At 39.5% G+C, this 21,102-nt stretch overlaps 3 protein-coding genes and 1 pseudogene across 3 annotated transcripts; all 4 read left to right on the forward strand.

Moving 5' to 3' along the window:
* The first annotated feature begins 4,242 nt into the window (after positions 1–4,242).
* LOC18591145 (uncharacterized protein At4g06744 pseudogene) lies at positions 4,243–6,003 on the forward strand (annotated as a pseudogene).
* Positions 6,004–8,439: 2,436 nt separating this feature from the next.
* Positions 8,440–10,188, forward strand: LOC18591146 (uncharacterized protein At4g06744-like). Its single transcript, XM_007017095.3, has one exon. The coding sequence runs from the start codon at positions 8,755–8,757 to the stop codon at positions 10,078–10,080; it is 1,326 nt and encodes a 441-aa protein (XP_007017157.2). The 5' UTR covers positions 8,440–8,754; the 3' UTR covers positions 10,081–10,188.
* A 4,829-nt stretch (positions 10,189–15,017) lies between these two features.
* LOC18591148 (Leucine-rich repeat protein kinase family protein) lies at positions 15,018–17,830 on the forward strand. Its single transcript, XM_007017097.3, has 2 exons — positions 15,018–16,554; positions 17,202–17,830. Exons 1-2 carry the CDS (start codon positions 15,165–15,167, stop codon positions 17,771–17,773), a joined length of 1,962 nt encoding a protein of 653 aa, XP_007017159.2. The 5' UTR covers positions 15,018–15,164; the 3' UTR covers positions 17,774–17,830.
* Positions 17,831–18,381: 551 nt separating this feature from the next.
* LOC18591149 (uncharacterized) lies at positions 18,382–21,084 on the forward strand. The gene is made up of 2 exons (XM_007017099.3): positions 18,382–18,729; positions 20,306–21,084. The coding sequence occupies exons 1-2, from the start codon at positions 18,580–18,582 to the stop codon at positions 20,669–20,671; spliced, it is 516 nt and encodes a 171-aa protein (XP_007017161.1). The 5' UTR covers positions 18,382–18,579; the 3' UTR covers positions 20,672–21,084.
* Positions 21,085–21,102: the final 18 nt, after the last annotated feature.

A 21,102-nucleotide genomic window follows, 5' to 3' on the forward strand; every position in this document is an offset into this window, starting at 1 on the left:
TTTTTTTCCCTTTTATATATATATATATATATATATATATATATATTATACACATACAATATGGTGGCGGATCTTGCTGAGGATGCTCTCACTTTAATTTGTTCCAATGTCCAACCAAAAGCTCTGATCCATTATTTTATAAATGAAGCAATTGGGTGTTGCAGTCAATGAAGAGATAAGAATTTTTTTTTGTTATTGATTTCTTTAAACAACAGATGTTGTCTTGTGAGTGAAGGTTGACCCTTGATGCCGAATTTTAAAGTGTTGAGTGGAGTGTGATAAAGAAAGAAGGAAAAATAAGTGTGGCCGTGGGTTGTTTTTTTGTCAGCTTCGGATCTCTCTCCAAGTTCCAATTCTGCGAATATCGTGGACTCAAGTTGCGATCATGGATTTATGGTCGGATTTGGTAGTGGTAGAGAATCTATAGTGTTGGCGGTTTGGTTTTGAGAGAACCCCATTTCACATCGGAGAATAAGAGTAAGTCAAACCGGCCGGTCTGGCGCGTTCATGTGTTGTACCCCACTCGTTTGTTTTTCCTTTCAATATCAAAGGAATTTAGAAATACCATTCGTTGTTTCCCAAGACCTTTCCTGTTTAGGTCAAACTTAAACTGTAATCTACTTTTTATCTTTTTCCACCCTTGTTCATCACATTTGAATTCCAAGTCTTTCATTTTTTTCAAAAGAAAAGTACCAGTTGATTACCTGTTCTGCAAGTTTCAATGTTCCAACAACTCCTTGGGATGAATATGACCTCACATCTTCCTTTTGGAAATTTTACACTTTTGATAGACGAGTTTAGTCAACATTACAAATGTGCTTTTGAATTTCTTCATTTATAGCTGTGTAGTGAGTATCTAGGTTTCTTCACTAACGGCGCCTCTAAACTCTCCAAGGAAACATTACTTCAAAGTTGCCCATGTTCACTTTGACAAGAGGCCATGGCAGCCCACTACTTTCTTCTTTTGGGAGGATCGATTTAACCCGTTTCAAGTCAACCTTGCTTTTTCTCTTTTCCGACTGAAAATATCTATTCACCAACACCAAAAGCTTGTGCAGGATTTGCGTTATCTGTCACAAGCTAACAAGAACAAAGATTGTTCAAAATCTATTTCTAAGGTTAAGTTTGTCATTGCAATTGAGTTGTTATTCTTTCAATTATGTTTATGGTGAAACGTACAAACTCACCTTGCTTTCCTTCCGTCAAGACACAAGAAATTTGAAGTCATCCCTGTTGCAGGCTCTGTTATGATTTTGTATGCTTGAGCTCTGTTCATGTCTTGTTGCTCAAGCATAGCAGATTGAGTTTGGTCAATCAAGCTTTTTCTCCGGACTAGTAATGGAAAAGGGAAGGGACCGATGAATCTCAAAGACAAACTTTACTTTGAAACCACGACAATAGAAAAGGTGTAATGTGCTACAAACCAAGCACTTTGATTTCTGCTAAGCAATCGCTTGTACGTAAACTGTCTATTGCTTAACCCTGAAGCTAGCAGGAAAGGATAGCAATCTCAAACTAAGTCAAGTTGTGATGTGTTGATTAAAGAGACGTTGTAGCTAAGTACATGGGGTTGGGGTCACGTGAATGTTGGAACCTTCTAGTTCAAAATATATTCATCACATTGAGGTAGAGTTAATGTCCCGAAATGAAAATGAAATTAGATTTGGAATTTTATATTCTGGCAAGTGAACCGATGAGAATTCCCAGCATGATGAAGCTGGCAAAGTTCCCTTGACTCTTGAGCTCCCACTACACGCGTCCAAGAGCCCACTCCATCTTTTGCCCTTTGTCTGGGCTTATGGGATTGAGCTATATGGTCCAGTTCAATTGGGTCCATTCCCACAGCTGCTGACCAAGATCCACCCCAGTTAGATAGTAAGTTTAACGCCCAATACTAACTTTTTTTGTCCAATGACCTTTCGTGAGCTGGCACCTTCGTGATGGCAGACCCCCTTTTTTTTTTTTTTATGTTTTGTTTAGGAAAAAAAAGAAGAGAAAATCATATGGTTTCATCTATAATTGACAGTAAAGTAACCCCAAATTCTTTTATCATCATTTATCAATGCCTCATGAATCCAATGTTGTGCTGATTTTAAGCACAGTAATTTAATTAATAGAACGTAAGCCTAGCTAGCAAAGCTCTTCTCTTTCCAACGTTTGTTTATATAGCAATCTGACGTACTGATGCTTTCGTAAATCGTAGGACCATGGGAAAAGAATAAAATATGAAAAAGGCAATTATGGGAAGGTGGAGTTACCCAAATGGCATTATGAGACACTATCCTTTCCATTAATTCAGCAATATTCTTGGTGTAGCTTTGTTTGTTTTATGCTTGAAGAGTTGCCCAACAATCGGAATATATGTAAGAAGAGGACCAAGGATCTTCCTCTGTTACAAAAGCAACTGACCAAAGCCATTTTAATTGCACGTACGTATATTGATCAATTTTTTCTACTTTATGTTCAATTCAAGCGTTTCTTCAAGAATTCTAATTGGCTTCCAAGACCAAGACTAAAAATAAAGGTCTGAAAAAATCAGAGTTTCTGGAATAAAAAGTTAAAGTGAAGATAAAGACAAAAAAAAAAAATCATAATTAACGTTTCGCCTCGGACCAAAAATTCTTAACCATGGTTGTTAGTTGTCCGAAGGATTAGGTGAAAGTTTTGCAGACATATATTTTGTCAAATGTTCTTCATTCTAGGTTGTAAAATGACTAATTAAATAAGTACAATTTCTAAATTTAAACCCTGTACCAGGCATTGATACTTGGATTGCAATAAGGAGACAGTCTAAAAAGAAGATGTTGAAATCAAAGGAAAAGTGAACTGAGGTCCTCGTCATTGTTAAATGTCACTTACTAACAGCAACGATCAAAGTTTCACACCCCCTTTAATTTCTTCTCTCTCTCTTCCCCTGATTTGGGGTTTTTTATTATTAGGTTGTTTAACCAGCTAATTTTTTATTAAGAAAAAGGTGGAATAAAGTGATTTTGCTGCTGATGCCATTATCTTTTCTTTTCTTGTTGTCCAAAGGAGCTGCACAATTCCTCAGGTGCAAGGACCCTTTTTTGACAACTGCCCACATTGTATGTGTTGGCTGGCTTAGTCTCCCCTACGACGACTTAGACTTGAACTGCTGCAGCCACTGCAGCCCCGTTCACTTAGCACAGCTTTCTTGAATTTGTTTCCAATGATGAACATTTCCTACTCGAATTTAAGCTAAAGATAATGCTTCCTCCATGTATCCAATTTGGTTTCCATTCGGTATCGAATTTGAAGAATTGCTTGATCATTGAAAAATTTTGGCATCAACAATTTGCGTAAATAAGTTTTAACTGACCATTTGCAAACTCCTTAACCATTCAATAGCTTTGCCTATTTGGATGCGTAGAACGAAAAGAAACAGTCCCCATGCACTTTAGAAAAAGTGGGATACATCAGCTTCTTTTCCTATTTTATCATAAAAAAATTAACGGCCTGATCTTTGTGGATCATTTCTTTAGAATGGAAAAAAAGAAAAAACCAATCAAATTGACAATTAATTAAAATAGCTGATCGAGCAATTTCTCTTTGGTGTCGGTGGGTTCTTCTTTTTTTGTCTTCTTCCTACAAACTATAGAATGCCCCTGGCTCCACTAACCTTGGGAAGAAGGTTATTCTCAATCTTTATTTACTAAATAAATCAATCTGAGGTATCCTCTTTTGTTGTTTTGTTGCCAACATTTACTTTTCCAACCTTTCTTTATGCAAAGTTATCTCTACCTTTACCTATGATTTGTCCCGAGAGAACCACCCGCAACCAATTATTGCTAGATAAAGTCATAAACTTTATTTCCACGTACTATCAAAGCAATGGTCTTGGCTTCGTGGGAGGTAGAGTCATCCACGAAGAAGAATGAAAGTCTTAAAACTTAAAGGCAAAATAAAAGGAAAAAAAGGGTCTTAATTATTACCATTTGATTCATGCACTGTACTTTTGGACAATATTTCCCCAAAATTGATTTAGAGATGAAAAATGTCTGCAACTTACTGCTACCCAAGTGTAACATGAAATATTCTGCTCGCTTATGCGTTAATTCAAATAGACAAGGATAACTTTAATTACTTACATTACAATGTTGTGGTTGAACGTATTAGTCATAAACTCAAAATTAAATGGATTAGGATAATGACTAACTGTTTAAAGTCGTTTTCCTGAAGATAAAAGAAAAAGGCATAAATTATGTTTCTGAAATGTGCGATGTGCATTTAGAATTTGAGCCCCAAACCCTTGACTGAAAGTTGAAACATGAAAGGCTTCATTATAAGTACTCATTCCTCCTGTGTTAGCTTTGCGCCACAATCCTCGGTACCTTTTGTTTCCAGGAACGGCTAGATAGCAAGCAAACCATGCTTCCACAAATGCTCTTTGCCACTTTCCTTCTCCTGAATACATATTTCTTCCAATTTGCAATCGCCCAAACTTACCCCCCTCCTCCAACATGCCCTCCAATCTCACCGCCACCACGCCCTACTAGAACCGTTCGCTATGTTAGTCCCCGTCCTCCGCTATACAATCCTTCACTTCGTCTCCTGCCTCGCCAACCAAATAACAATCCAGGACCCCTAGCCAATAGAGCCAGGATTCTTTTCATTACCCAGGAACTGAAAAGAAACATTACCTTTGACCCGCAAAACTACACCGGCACTTGGTTTGGCAACAATTACTGCCTCTTCAAAGGTTACATTTGTGACACTGTGCCTGACAGGAACATAACTGGACTAGCAGGTATTGATTTCAATGGCGCACGGTTTGGAGGTAACTTGAACTTTTATCGTTTCATTACAAATTTGCCTGACATTGCTATATTCCATGCCAATTCAAACAATTTTAGCGGGGTCATCAACCAAGGCCTCAATGGGTTACGTTATTTCTATGAAATCGACTTGAGTAACAACAAATTCATGGGAGGATTCCCGTCCAACGTTCTTGGTGCCACAAACTTAACCTTTGTCGATCTTCGTTTCAATAAGTATCTGGGTCCTGTCCCTCGTAGTTTGTTCAATTTCGACACTGATGTTCTTTTCATTAACAACAATGTGTTTTCTCGAACAATCCCTCCCAATTTTGGCAACACACCAGCACTCTATCTCACCCTAGCAAACAACAACTTCACGGGTACCATCCCAAGAAGCATAGGGGCAGCCTGGGAAACCATGACTGAGGTACTCTTCTTGGGCAACAAGTTATCCGGTTGCCTGCCTTTTGAAATTGGGTACTTAAACAGAACGACGGTGTTCGATGTTGGATCCAACCGGTTAACAGGTCCCATTCCGCAGTCATTCGGTTGCATGGCAAGGTTGCAGCTGCTTAACATGGCTCATAACAAATTCTACGGGCCAATACCAGAGGTTCTATGTAGGCTTCCAAGGGCATTCAATTTCACGCTGTCAAATAATTACTTCACCCAAGTAGGCCCACAATGCAGGAGACTAATCAGGTTAAGGAGGCTTAACGTGAATAGGAATTGCATAATGGGGCTTCCAAATCAAAGATCAGCAGCTGACTGTGGAAGGTTCTTTGCAAGGCCTAGGACCTGCGCAAGGGAGAGCACATTCAGCATCATTCCATGTAGGCTACCTGCGGCTTCATTGAGAACCCGAATCGTTTCTCAAGAAGATGAAGTTCCGCCAGCTCCACGAAGCTATAATGCGCTTGTGAAGCCGCCACATTAAAGAAATCTGGACTGTCTAAAGTCACTTTGGTGGGATGCATGTGCTTTATTTGGACTCGGAATAAGATTCATTAGTACGATAATGCTGTTACTTTATATATATGTTTGTACTTTGTATTAGCATATATTAATTGATAGCATATGGTTTGGAAATGTGGTTAATTAGAGGGGATTATAATAGCAGGGAAACTGATCTTCTCTGTCATTGTCTTTGTTTTTCTTTCCCCTGTCTGTTGAAAGTGATGTTTGTAATTAACTTAAAAAATTTGACGTTTCATGGATGTTGAAATGCAGTGGATTTCTTTTAAGTTTCGTGGTTACTATTTCCCCATATTTGTTATATATAAAGTAAGTGTCATCTTTCTGTAAGGCACTTCGAAAATTACAGTGTTGGTTGAGGGTTGGTAGAGAGTAGGCCGATTTATGTGCCGAAAGTTTAATAAAAAATGGGCCAATTTGATTCCCGGCTCCTGCCATTTGCGCCGACCGGGAATTTTTTTTGGTGGGCTTAACTACGATGGACCATCAAGTTAATATGGGCTTTAAGTTTGGAATAATTAATGCACATTAGGGGAGAGCACCAATCGATTGCAACCGTGCAACTGACCGAAATCGACGTCGACGGTCATAGTCGGCTTAGTTATTCGGTGTTGATTTGAGAGGTCGAGTTTAATCGTTGGTTTTAATACTTCATGGTCCAGTCACCGACGACACTGTCTCTCCACCCGAAACGATCGAAAAATCAAAGGGAAGGGTGAAAATTCATTTTTAGCCTCTTTAAACCCCTTTTGTCTTCCTTCTTTTCCTCGATTGTTGTATACACTCATCAAATCAACCCCCTTTTTTCCCTTTGAAACCCTGAAAACCTTCTTGGCTTCTTCCTTGGTCCTCATCAATTGCCGTCGTCGACCCCTTGTTGTCATTGTCGTCCTCCTCGCCAGTCGCCGGTCGTCTCTTGTAGTTGCTGTCATCTACTCATCTTCCTTTTATTCAAGCCTCAAGGTATATACAATGTTGAAGAACTTGAGTGGTTGACAGATTGTGCTCACCCACCCTCCAACCGATCGAAACTGAAGTCGGTTTCGATTGATCTGGTTTCCCTTACAACCAGTCAATCTCAGTCGGTCGTAAGGAAGTTCGGTTTCTGTCGGTTTTGGTTCCTGTTGAAACCGAAACTGACTGATGCTCACCCTTAAATTGCACATATTAAACTTGATTCTTTCTGACTTTTTTCCGCTTTTCTTCCTTTTAATCTTTCACCAACAAGAGATGCTTGGGCCATTTACTTAAACCGTACCAATTAATTGAACTTTAGAGCAACAACAACTTCACTCACAAATTAAGTAACTCTTTAGTCTTTCGTTTGTAAGTTCATTAATTGTGTGATGAATAAGGTGTTTGATATAAAAATAGTATTGTGATTCAATTTAAAAGTGAGTATTTCACAATGAAAATCTGTACATAATTAAAGATCCAGATAAACATACACACAATCAGATGTTTATAAACACATATAAAAATAACATCATTTGATTACTCACAAGTGATTTAAAAGATATTTATGATTTATAATTAGAGAAGTAAGCTATACCGGGATGCAAGGTCCTATCAAATTGGCTCATATGTACCACTTTTGGAAACAATCCTTCCACTTCATATTGTTTTTGTAAAACAACTATTCACTTCCAATATTCGATCCCGCATTGTTAAATTGGGATAGTGTGACATCTCCTCTGACTGAGTGCCTATGATGATTCAATAGTGGGATCATTAGTAACTTATATGCTGTAAACAGTTTTTGAGGGACTTCAATGAACAACACCCACCAATTTGTTGATTTCCCAATGATATTATGATTTAGTCTAGAAAGCAGTGAAAGCAAGGAAAAAATTTTCCTTCAACACAACTAAACTTCCATAGTTTCAAAGTTGGAAGAGTTAGATGAGAGAACCTTTCTGTATAAGATGGTAGTGATAATGAATTAGAAAAGCTACAACATAACTCAATTTTCCTTCTTGTCAAACGTCCAATTAAAATTTTTTGGATAGACGAGTGTAGAGAGGAACATGAGACATGAAATGAAATTATGGTTTTTCAATTAGAAGGATAAAAAAGGTGAAGAGATATGAAATTGTTGAAAGGATAGAAAAGCATTTCTTTCAACTACTAGCTAGTTTAATAACTAGGTTAAAATCATACCCAAAAATAAAAATAAAAAGGAGTTCGCATTTAGTTGCTAGGACAGAAAAAGAAAATCATCCACATGGGGAGAAGAGAGGAGTCAGTCCACCATTGCCTTTTTCTTTTCTCAGTATTATCTCCCACCAAGCATTCCGTAAAAAAAGATCGCTGAATTATGATGCTAGCTGGGAGACAATAATGCGGCAGCTGTCAAGACAAGTTTTCCATTGGAATCCACTATCCGGCTAAGCAACTTGAATATTTGTAAGACCATATGGCCAAGATAAGATACTTTCTATCATTGTTCCGGGGGGTCTGGAATTCAATATGCAACAGGACCAAGATTAACGATTTCATGAGATTTAAGATTATGTACTCACTATAAATAAACTGTCTATTGTTGTAATTAATCTTGTTCTTCCGGGTAAATTTTCTTTTGAGTTCCGAGCTGTCTTACTTTTCTTTAGAGGTTAATGCAAGTTTAGTTTTACTGGGAACAAGGCCGAAAAGCGTTGCTTTGTGTTTACTACCCCTCTCAATATGCTGATGAATGAGGTCAATCATGCACAAGCATGCTTCTGAACAACTTTGCTTCTTCCTTGTCAAAACAGAGAAAAGAAATTTCTTCTTTGTGGTCACTATCAAGAAATGCACTTTAAGTGGATGGAAAAGATCAATAGAAAATAAAAATAGACCCTAAGAATAGTTCCAGATGACTCTGAGTGTGGCAATCTCTACCTATTTTCTATAGCTAGCTTCTCTCTTGTTATTGTCAACCTTCACCTTAGGTGCGCACGTCTTAGTTATATGGTTTCATTTCCATCACAAAAAGGAAGCATATAGGTGTAACATAGCAACAATGAGCAGCATCTCCAACATCATTGTAGTTTCAACTCTCCGCATCCTCTTGGCTTGTCTCATTCTCCACACCACAGCTCAAGATTCCAGCAGAGAAGCTCTTGAATTTACAATTGGTATCGGCAGTGGCAGCAAAGACAGCTACCTCAGCAAGGGCTGCAACGATGAACATCATACTCTTCCATTCAAACTCAACTGTCCACTGTCAAGAACCCCTATAACAACTCTGCCAGCACTTGCTTCGGAAAAGGAAGTTTTGGAGTTTGCTGACCAAAGGCTGGCTCTAGTGTACCCGGTAATCCAAAAATTTAAGTCTATAATCACCTCCGATCCGCTTGGCATCACCGAAACTTGGCTGGGTTCAGATGTATGCAGTTATAAAGGATTCTACTGTGATAATCCCCCTGATAATAAGTCTGCAATAGCTGTTGCTTCTATTGACTTCAATGGATTTCAGCTGGCTGCCCCTACATTAGATGGCTTTCTTGATAAGCTACCAGATATTGCCCTCTTCCATGCGAATTCCAACAATTTTGGTGGTACTCTTTCGCCAAATATTGCCAAGCTTCGTTATCTCTATGAGCTTGATATAAGTAACAACCAATTTTCCGGTCCATTTCCAGCAGCAGTTGTGGACATGAGCGGTCTAACATTCTTGGACATTCGCTTCAACTTCTTTACAGGGTCAGTCCCTGCTCAAATATTTACTCAGAATCTTGATGCTCTCTTTATCAACAACAATAATTTCATGATTCAGCTGCCTGATAGCATTGGCAGCACCCATATTCTTTACCTCACATTGGCCAACAACAAATTCAACGGTCCACTTCCAAGAGGCATTTTCAAAGCCTTTCCTTCTTTAGCCGAGGTTCTGCTCTTAAACGACCAGCTAACAGGTTGTATTCCTTATGAGATAGGTTTGCTAAAAGAGGCTGTAGTTTTTGATGCTGGCAACAATCAGTTGACTGGTCCTTTACCTTTCTCATTAGCTTGTTTGGAGAATTTGGAGCAGCTAAACCTTGCTGGTAACCTTCTGTTTGGAACGGTACCTGAGGTGCTCTGCGAACTTGGAAAATTGGTGAATTTATCATTGTCTGACAATTATTTTATACATGTTGGCCCCCTATGTAGGATTTTGATTGAGAGAAGAGTGCTTGATGTAAGGAACAATTGCATTCCTGGTCTTCCATTTCAGAGATCGATAGTGGAATGTGCAAATTTCTTTGCCCATCCAATGTTCTGTCCTCGAATGTGGTCTTACACTTTCATTCCTTGTAAGCCTTTTACCTATAGTTCTTCAATTCCTGAAATGGCTCCTTCACCTTAATCTTCTTACACTGCACAAGCAAGGAAGCAGTGGCTTTTTATTTTTAAAATTGTGACACTATTGTATGAATGCTTATGATGAATTATTCTTTCTTTCACTTCTATATAATGAGAATATGAGATATGGTCTTGGTCAAAATTTATGAAACCTCAAGAATTCTATGATCATTTCCGTTTGACAGGTTTTTCATTTCCTGTATAGGTTTTTTAGTGGCCACTTGCTGAAGAAAGTTATATGCAAGGAAAGAATAATAGTAAGTTCACTTGGAAATTATGTAGATAGTTTACATACATTTCATTTAAATGAAAAACGAAGCAATTGGTACTTGTATTGAAGACTGAAAAGTGAAAATCATCTGGGTTTAGAGTGAAAATATTCAGCGTCGTGAAAGATGTAACGCAGAAAACTTGGCTTCTAATTTGCTGGTACCATGACTAAGGTCCTAAACTGCCAGCATTCCAGTTTTTACAATCAACTGGTGGCCGCAGAATTATTGCATAATCCAGTTTTTACATTTTCGTGAAAGATGTTATTCCTCTGCAATTACCAAGAAAACAAGTATACTTTGCAACCTTGTATTATTGCATAATCCAGCCACATGTGTACACTGTACCATGAATCTTTAAAGCAGAGAAAACACGACATGACATAATGGGAAATCGTCAATGACAAAGAGAACATTAGGTGCTTTTGAAAAGAGTATGGTCCCAGACTTTGTCCATTCAGGTATGGGAATAGGGCCTATTTCTACCTTCTTTCTACTGCCATTCTGGAACCCGCTCGCCACTGCAATCTCACTTTGAATTTGTGTGCAAACTGGCTCACCTACATAACCAAGAACGTTTTGTTTAAGCCATAAATTTAGAGGAGAAGAGTGTTGACACAAGTCTCAACCAACCCACAGCATTACAAGTTGCTAACGCAACTATGTGGTCCAGCTCAAAGAGTGCCCCATTAGACACTTAAAAAACATTATTAATATTTTGTCTGTGGTCGCCGTCATTGGTTTAATTATGTCTCAAGTGTTAATGGAGAGCTGCTGACACTTCAGTGGCTGTTTTCGTTGTTTCATGATTAAAATTAAGAATTATTCATCGGAAGCTCGTGCCAGGGTTACCTCTCCCTCTCTTTTTTCGCTCTGCCAATAAGCTTACGCTGTTTGATCGGCCTCTCTTTTGTGAAAGGTTGTTGGTGATAGTTATCCAGATCATTGCCCACTTGCACCCACTTTTATTGGCCTTCCATCGTATTTACATTATCTTCACTGAGGTCTTCTTTCAATGTGATTAAATATAATATACCACTTTCTAACTTTCCTTTTGCTTTTGATACAGAATATGATAAACTTTTCAACAAAATTTTATTATTCAAAACAAGTTACATCAACTCTATTATGACATCTCCAAAATTTATATTATTTTTTTATAAAAAACTTTTATTAAATTAACAATCATATATGTGAAAATAACATAACGTAAATATACTTATTCATCATTTTCACTCATTTTATGAAATGAGATGAATGATTGTCACAATTAAATAATAATAAAAAAGAGCTGGAGAAAGTAGCAAGTAGAAAGTTCTTGGCCCAAGCAAAATTTTGAGCTCATACGGCTGAAAAACCTAGCCTGCATGAATGGATCGAGCAAATTTGTATCTTGTGTCCGGCCTTAGCCATCCTCTTGAGTACAAACTGGACATCTTTTAACTCTTTTAGCCAACTTTGGCTGCGAAACTGTACCCTCTTATTCCCTAATTTAAAGCAGGAAGCAAAGTGCTAAATCTCGAGTTTAGTTTGCTCTGCACTATTAACAGGATTTTGTAGTGTCTCCCTAAGGGTATCAATCCCAGAATTATGAAGCAAAATGGTCCACTGAAGTTCCCAGTTAAAAGGACTGTGGAGGTGACTCTGAACTGTAACGCAGATCATGTAGATGGGCCACGTGGTGGTGAAAGCGACTAGAGCATAATCATGGAAGGAAGCATGAGCCATTATCTACCAGCAGTCCAATCTCCATTCAGAATCAACAGGATTATATTAAAGGAAAAAGAAACCATTATTGATGTTTCCATAGTCTTGTAGTTCTCAAATAGACGGACGTGGTTGTTTGAACCCAGGAGTGGGTGACCACTAGCCACCATATATAGGCTGGGCCCTGGGTGCCAAAACTTCCGAAGCGATAGCCGTCTGGAAATGCTATGCTAGTTCCTAATCGATTGCCCAAAGAGGCGAAAGTCACCATTTTAGATTTGAGTCCATCCTTAAAAACGGATGCTAACAATATAATTGACATGGTCAGATCAGATTGAACAAAAGGGTGTTACGAATAATAAGAAGAATAAATATTATTTTGGTGATTTTGTCTTCAACAGAAATGTGAAGTAGAAGGAGTAACATTGTTGCGTTTATGTTGAGAGTTTTGACTATAGAGGAATCTTCGTCTTCCTTATGCTGCCACGTGGTTTGCCTTCCCAATGAATCTTGCATTATGCACTATCACAGAATCACGATATGAAAATCTTCGAGTCAAAGCTTCTTTCACTCTTCAGCATCGCGATTCTTTCCCGGACAACTTTACAATACACCAACCAATCTTGACAGCCCATTTTTGACCCCAAAAATCTTGACAACTCAGTTCATATTCCTTGGTTCGTTTGGGCTGGAGCCCTCAGATCGTAGACACAGATCCTGCTGTATCTAAGCTGGAAAAACACTTGTCTTCGGCCCTGGCCAGTCATGACTCATGACTCATTTGTTTGACCGACCATCTTCCTCAGCAAAAGTTACCCCACCTTCTGATCTCTTTACATTTATGCAGCATTAACTTTAAGCCTAGCATTTTGTCTTTTCTTATGTTTAATTTACATTTGAGATATTCCATGCACCCGCCATTTTTTTGCATTAAAAGACAGAAGCTTTTGTTTTCTTGCCTCATCGGATGTGGACACAACTACAGAAGCTATTATTATTAAGGTAAGGACCATATATTACTTTCATTCGTCTCACAGGCAGTAGTTGGATTGCTGGAATAAATCTTGGACGAATTTATAGACCTAGCCAAATCGGTTGTCTATCTAGCTATCTAAACTTAAATTTGACGAAACAGTCATAGATCTACCCTTTTGCATAAGTATTTGCTTTTGCAATTGCATCGTACCATTGCAGATTGTGACCTTGTGTTGGTTTCTTAGATTGTTTCCTTCTTTGCAAATAATTGCATTTATTAATGGAGCCCTACTTAGTTGGATCATAAGTGCTCCTTGGGGGCAGCCAGCCCATAGAATGATGGAATTCCCCACAGATTAGAACATATAGGATTTGGCGGCCATATAATTTCCAAACTAACTGGGGCTTTAAGTTGTTAACCAGGATGAGGCTAATTATAAGTCATATAGCAGTGTAGATGGGAAATCATGCTTTGAAATCCGTAGGAACAAGTTGAATCGCGATTGCCACAATAAGTTGACATGAATGGGGCAAGTATGTATGTATCTCACACTCTGATCATTCTCCCTCGGTATATATTTATCTGGTTGAAGGTTTTTTTACCTTGATGGCCTCGTGTGTGAATATTTTCGATCACGACAAGGATGAGGATGATCGACTGTGTGTACTCTGAAGTAATTGTGAACCAGCAAGAGTAGTTGACATTATACAAGTAGGCCATGCAGCTGGTGGTCGCTGATGCTTGGCAGGAGATCGACGGGCGTCCTTCAAAGGTGATTTTAAGGGATGGGTCTTTTTGTTTTGTCTATGTCGACAAGTCATGTGCCTTGGAAGAATGGATGGAACTTGAACCAATACAAAGGAAGCATCCAATCTCACAATTTGTACGCATCTCCTACCTTCAGCACCCAATATTCTGACAAAGAGGTGAGCTACACCACATCGGGCAATTCAAAGAATCGATTTCCTTTTATAATTGGAACATTAGATTGCACATGCCGGATGCGTACTAGAGGAAGTATGGGCTCGGGCCCTCTTCCAGCCATTTTTTGGGCTATGCATGCAGCTTCCACTAAAAGGCCTTAACTTTCGAGCGGTTGTTGTCCCACACCTTAATGTTAATTATGATTTAGCATTTTCATAACATTTTTTTATTGTTTATTAAAACAAATTTATGTGGTGCATAACTGAAATGAGCTTAAGGTTTGAGTGGATTAGACGTCAAATTATGTCTGCTCAAGTTGAATCATTAATTTAAGCTTATTTAAATGTTGAGGAATTTCGATTTTTCAGACTCGATCATGAACCCAAAACAGGTCTAGAATATTGAAGGTCGAGTAAGACTGGGCTTGATTTAAGACTCAAAACTATGTCATAACCAGAAATGGTTAGCCTTGCCTTTGTGATTTGAGGACATGTAGTAATTTGAATAGGAGGTGGCATCAGCAATCAAGATGATCGTAAAAGGTACCTTTCTTCATTAAGAGGCAATCCATTTAGGTCAAGGTTACATTAAGAACGGGAAAGCGTAACCATAGCCATGAATACCCAAAGATGACGAACCCACATTTACCAATACCTGCCCCTTTTCGATCTTCAAAACTCGATCAACCCATCAAAAAGATTACCCAACTGTGAATTCACGTGGCAGCTTGGCACTGTCAGCTCAAAAAGTTTACCCAATTCACAATGACAGGCGTTTTAAAATTTATTTCTCGTCGCCAAGAAAGAAAAAGAGAAATAATTACATGAAAAAAGCAAGAATGGGCAAGGAAAAGAAAGGGCCTTGCGGGTTGCTTGGGTTGGTATAAAGACAGAGTGTATTAAACCGTACAGTACAGAAATACATTACATTAGGGAATTAGACACTAGCTTTTTTGCCCATATCTCTGTGCTTGCCTTCACGTGATTCTGACTTGTACTCCGACAGCTGCTCCCCTAGCTATTAGCTTATTACATGCTTTGTCACGTACCGCTTGCTCCTATCGCCATCTCAGTCCTCTCTCTCTACGAAACACTTTGGCCTATCAAGTGGAGTGAGACAGACTAATCAACAAGCTTATTGCTTTTGGAAAAACAGATACAAGGGAAAACAAAAAGGGGGAGAGAGAGTGAGAGCTGAGAAGTTTCCCACGCAATGCTGAAGAGAACACAACCCCTTCTTCAAAGGTTCTTCATTTTGTTCCTATTATGTAGCATAATTGCTTCTCCAGAAGCTGCAAAGCTTTTGCCATCACCCGAGGCTACTGCTCTTCTGGGTTTTCAAATGAAAGCAGATTTGAGAAGCAACCTTAGATTCTCTCAAAATGCAAGCTTTCACTTTTGTGATTGGCAAGGAGTCACATGTTACGAGCAAAAAGTGGTACGTCTCATTTTAGAAGATCTAGATCTTGGTGGCATTTTCGCTCCCAACACATTGTCCCACCTTGACCAACTCCGAGTCTTGAGTCTCCAAAACAACTCCCTCACCGGTCCAATTCCTGATCTCTCAGGGCTCATCAACCTCAAAAGCCTCTTCCTTGATCATAACTTCTTCACTGGTTCTTTCCCTCCTTCAATCCTTTCCCTTCACAGGATAAGAACCCTTGATTTGTCCTACAATAATATCACTGGCCCCATACCAAGCTCGTTAGCTTCTCTAGACCGGTTATACTATCTCCGGTTGGACTGGAATCGGTTCAACGGAACGGTTCCTCCATTGAACCAGTCTTCTCTTAAAACCTTCAGCATTTCCGGGAACAATCTCACTGGTGCAATTCCAGTGACCCAGGCGTTGCTACGGTTTGGTTTCTCTTCTTTTTCATGGAACCCTGGTCTTTGTGGGGAGATTATTCACAAAGAATGTCATCCAAGGCCCCACTTTTTTGGTCCCACGGCTGCTGTGGTGGCACCGCCGCCTGCGGTGGTTCTTGGTCAAAGTGTAGAAGTGCATGGCGTGGAGTTGGCTCAACCAAGTGCAAAGAAGCACAAGAGAACTGCGGTTATCATAGGGTTTTCTACTGGGGTCTTTATTCTTATTGGTTCACTACTTTGCTTCGTCATGGCGTTAAGGAGACAGAAAGATAAAAAGCAATCAACGGCTGTGATCGAATCTGACGATGGGGCGACTACAGCACAAGTTGCAGCGGTGATTCAAATGGAGCAAGAGACTGAGTTAGAAGAGAAAGTGAAGAGAGTGCAAGGAATGCAAGTTGCCAAGAGTGGGAACTTGATATTCTGTGCGGGTGAAGCGCAGTTGTATACGCTGGACCAGCTGATGAGAGCCTCAGCAGAGTTGCTTGGGAGGGGAACCATGGGGACCACGTACAAGGCAGTACTTGATAATCGTCTGATCGTGACGGTCAAGAGGCTTGATGCTGGGAAATTAGCAAGCACAACGAAGGAAACGTTTGAGCAGCACATGGAATCGGTTGGTGGTCTAAGGCACCCCAATTTGGTGCCTCTGAGGGCTTATTTCCAGGCCAAAGAAGAGAGGCTTCTTGTCTATGATTATCAGCCCAACGGCAGCCTCCTCTCCCTCATTCACGGTAAGCTTCCTTTCGTTCTTTTTTTCTGTGGGCTGTTAGTGAGTTGAGGAGTGCACTCGGTGTGACTCGGGTTGCTGCGTGATTGTGAATTTAGAAGGACCCAATTAGGGAATGGCACGTGTACTAGTTCACAAGATGGATGTTGTATATCGGTTGCTAAATCTTAATCAGTTTTTGTAAGCATACGATCTAATTCCGTCGCCTGATCAGCTCCCGGTTTGAGTTGGAAGTTTGGAGTGACTAGATTTGTAGGTATCTAAGTTTTCCACGAACACCGAGAATCTAGCTGCTGAGTGCATGGGGAATTGATATGATTTCCATATTTTTTTAATTAATTAGTTCTTAATATAATAGTAGTCCAGAACTTTTTCTCGTGGATTGATTTTTCCGGCGTGCGATCCTAATCTCAAGTGAAGCACAGGAACATGGTCGTCGGATTCGGATGATGTTAATGGGTCCCACGTTAATTTTTTTGTGGGTCCCAATGCACAGTCCCCATACATCATCAGAGTCTAGATAGACGGCCTCAGTGCCAGCTGGCTGGCTGGGCCGGCTAGTATTACGTGGGACCCACTTGATTTTGAGTTGGATTATCATGTGATGAATTTCAATTGTCTGAATTGTTCCCTCCAAATTTCCTGTGCCAGGATCGAAATCAACAAGGGCTAAGCCACTCCACTGGACCTCGTGCTTGAAAATAGCGGAGGACGTAGCACAGGGCCTCTCCTACATCCACCAAGCATGGAGGCTCGTCCATGGCAATCTCAAGTCCTCCAACGTCCTTCTTGGCCCCGACTTCGAGGCCTGTATCTCCGACTACTGCCTGGCAGCCCTTGTCTTGACTTCCGCACCCGATGAAGACCCCGATTCCATCGCATGCAAACCTCCGGAGACTCGCAATTCAAACCACGAGGCAACATCAAAATCGGATGTTTTTGCATTCGGGGTTTTGCTGTTAGAGCTCTTGACAGGAAAGCCTCCCTCGCAGCACCCGTTTTTGGCGCCAGAGGAGATGATGCATTGGCTTAGGTCTTGTAGGGAAGACGATGGGGGGGATGATGAGAGGCTAGGGATGCTTCTTGAAGTGGCCATTGCTTGTAGTACGAGCTCCCCGGAGCAAAGGCCGACGATGTGGCAAGTGTTGAAGATGTTACAGGAGATTAAAGAAGCTGTATTAATGGAGGATGGTGAATTGGACCCACATTATGGGATGTCTTAATTTTATGTTGTTCCGGATATTTAATAGTTTGAGTAATATGCATAGAGGAAAAAGAAATATTTATTTATTTATACTGCATGAATATGATAACAAAAGCAATTTGCTGCATTTCTTTTCTGACATTATTTATGTTTGATGTTTCGTATTCTTGGCCCCTACATTACGCGCACACAGTTGCAGGTGATTTTAATGCCTGATGATTAAAATTTCATCATATGCTAGTACTAGTAGCACACCAGCTCTAGTTCTAGTTCTAGTTCTAGTTCTAGTTCTAGTGTGCACATCTCACTGCCTCTGCCTACGCCCATTCGTTTTCGCACCACTCTATTATTATTATTATTATACTATAGCAACATAACATGGCATGGGAGAGGAATGGTATCAATTGTGATCATCCAATTCAGGTACGGGAGCTAGATTTCCAACAGTCCAAATAATAAAACCTCCTCAGTAATTTTTGTAAATTTTTAACTATAATTTCCTTCAAATTAATAGAAAGAGAAAGCTGCTCGACCATGCTCACAAAATAGGCCTAGAATCTCTTGAAGACCAAAGAAGGCTGGGCCCAATAGGAGAAGCCCCAGCGCTGGCTGAAAGGAGCAGTCCCAGTCCACGTATCAATGTTTTGTGGGGGAGAAGAAGAGAAGAAAGAGCCACCTCGCCAGAATTTGCTAGAATCCTCTACCAAATTTTAATTCAATAAAAAAAAATTGAAGGCCAAACGAAAAGCCGATTCTCCCTACTGATAATCGGAACGAAGGATACATTTTATCGACGGAGAACGGAAAAGCGAAGTACCAGATGCCATGGACCGTAGGGACGACGACATGATGGAAACGGAGGCCACCGCCGCGGCGCCGCCACAGCAGCAAGGGTCCAATGATGTTGGGAAGGAGCTGATCGCAATGGCTCGTAAACTCATCGATCAAGGCAAGCCTTCTGAGGCTCTTCAAGTGGTAATCATCATAAAACTTTTACAATTTCTTTTAATCTTTTTCCAGCTTCCTTTCTTCCTCTTGAATGGTTCTTTGTTTAGTTTTCTGGTTATTAATATTTCGCGAGTTTCTTTAGTGTTTGTTAAAAAAGAAGCTGTTTCTTTAGCTTCTTCAGACGTTGCAATCCTAAATTTGTTGGCTTTTAATTGCTTCCAATATTGAAATTCCTCAAGGGCAATATGGAAAAATTATAAATTTTCTTTTTTTTGTTCTTTAACGATAATGGGAAATTTTGTTATTTTTCAACTATAAATTAAGCCAATGGAGTAGTTCTGTAGCTTTGTATTTTCTTCTGCTGCTAATAACTTAACATACATCTTTAGCACTTTATAGCTATAGATATATGAAAAAGGGATTGGGTCACTATGAATATATCTAAACAGTAAAGAGGGTTAGTTTAGTTAGGAGTGAGGGCCAAAGGAGGTGTCTTTCAAAAAGCATGTTAGAAAAATGAAATTTCGTGGTTGAAAACAAATGCTTGATATCTTGCATGTAGTTTGAGAACCCCAACTAATGAACGAGAGCCTAAGAATAGAGAAAAGGTGAAGCGTTTTGCCTTTGGAATATAAAGAAATCAAGAATAGAAATTTTGCCTTTTTTATTATTCTGTGTCTTTTGTGAGAGGAGATAGAAACCCAGATTGAAAAAATAAAAGAAAAAGGGGATGTCACCCTACTGCAATTTCATATGTTATTAGTCATTCGAGAACTAAGGTTTAGAAATCGTCTTCTTTCAACCTTTCTATTGTTAATTGTGTGGGACTTGGCTGTTTTGTTCTTCTATATGATCAGTTCCGATGCTGGTGATTCTTTGAACTTTCATTTTTCTTACTTTCCAATACCAACAACTATTGGGGTTAATAATCAATGGACCTCTCCTCTTTTTGAATAACAATTGTGAATTGCCCCTTTCTGAATATATTAGCATTAGTAGCCTATTATATATCATCAACTTGACTTTCTATTGTTAATTATCTATTGTTGCCACCTATTCTCACTGTAGGCCTTTGAAGATGGCATTGACGTTACAAGTATTGGTTGTAATACCTGGAATCTGAGTTGGCCATCGTGGATCAAACTAAAATATCATATCTTTGTTCATTTGGTGTTTGTTGACACAAGGAGGACAAAAGTAGCCTTGCCCTTGTTAGGCAGCCAGCAATAATACATCTCAATACACACACCATTGGTCTTAACTTAATTCAACTAACTAATGATTTTTCACCATTTATTTCTCTTCAAGAGCCACATCTGATAAAAAAAACTCCTCTTCCAGGGCTATTTCATCTCTAGATTTGACGTACACTCACGTATCCTTCAGTCATTTTATGGTGTGAATCAGTCCTTACTGTCCGAGTATAGGGCAAAGGATATATGGCTGGCATATCTTTTTGTTATGCTTTAGTTTGAAGTATTCTCTTTTGAACTGTGGAAACAGTGACAGAAAGGATTAGAAATTCACCTTAACTTAGACATGTACCTTGGAGGCTTTGACCTTGTTTTTCTCCTTTAATCTCTGCTTATCCGTGATGGAACAGGTGGTGATGGCCATTGGAACTAGAGGTGGTGATTCAGCTGTGTTGCAGTCGTTGAGCCGTGCTCGTGACGTATACAGAGCTAGAATGCAAGAAAACACTGCAGTTGATCAGCTGGTTTCTTTGTTCGCTGAGTGTGCAATAGATGAAGCCGAGCCTTCAGAAGATGGATCATTACCATGCAACCCTAGTGGTCCATTAGTTGCATCAGATGCTCATGGGACTTCTATACTTGCTGAAACAGGCAGAATGCAAATTGTATTGGACGCATTCGCTGATGGAAGCAGCTTTATCTGTTTACAGTGTGGGGGTCTTGTTAGTAAGCTTCGCAAAGAAGAGCACTATGCACACTGGTGTGGCAATATGTGATGGGCTGGTACATGGAACGTGTGTTTGCTCACTTATGGACATCTGTTTCCAGTGCCTGATCATTAGACTCGTATATCTTCTATCACTTTTATGTCTGCATTGTTGATATGGGCACAACGGAACTGCAGTCAATGTACCATTGACAATCAGTAGCAAGTCAATTCTTCAATGCCTGATATATAGGATTTTAAGGTCATGCATCAATCGAAAGTGAAGCAAATCTGTTCTCTTGGTCTAAGAGTTGCAATACTGCACTCATCCAGTGATAAAGTTTCTGTTACAGAACAACATTAGAGTTAAAATTTGATCGAGTGAAGAATGATGTATCAAAGCAGAGTATCATGTCTCATTTTGCCAAAGTTGGATAAGTGTGGCTTTTCCTTTTTCTTATTAATATACTTCTTAATCATGTACACACGCCTCAGTGTTGA

Source organism: Theobroma cacao, chromosome 8 (genome assembly GCF_053813885.1).
Source record: "Theobroma cacao isolate CCN51 chromosome 8, ASM5381388v1, whole genome shotgun sequence".
In the NCBI taxonomy this organism is placed as follows: Eukaryota; Viridiplantae; Streptophyta; class Magnoliopsida; order Malvales; family Malvaceae; genus Theobroma; species Theobroma cacao.

Excerpts from the sequence above, each read along its gene's own strand:
- LOC18591146 (XM_007017095.3), top strand. The coding sequence starts at position 8,755 with ATGAGCAGCATCTCCAACATCATTGTAGTTTCAACTCTCCGCATCCTC.
- LOC18591148 (XM_007017097.3), top strand. The coding sequence starts at position 15,165 with ATGCTGAAGAGAACACAACCCCTTCTTCAAAGGTTCTTCATTTTGTTC. Across the intron at positions 16,555-17,201 it reads CCTCCTCTCCCTCATTCACG|GATCGAAATCAACAAGGGCT; the intron begins GTAAGCTTCCTT and ends TTCCTGTGCCAG.
- LOC18591149 (XM_007017099.3), top strand. The coding sequence starts at position 18,580 with ATGGACCGTAGGGACGACGACATGATGGAAACGGAGGCCACCGCCGCG. Across the intron at positions 18,730-20,305 it reads CTTCTGAGGCTCTTCAAGTG|GTGGTGATGGCCATTGGAAC; the intron begins GTAATCATCATA and ends GTGATGGAACAG.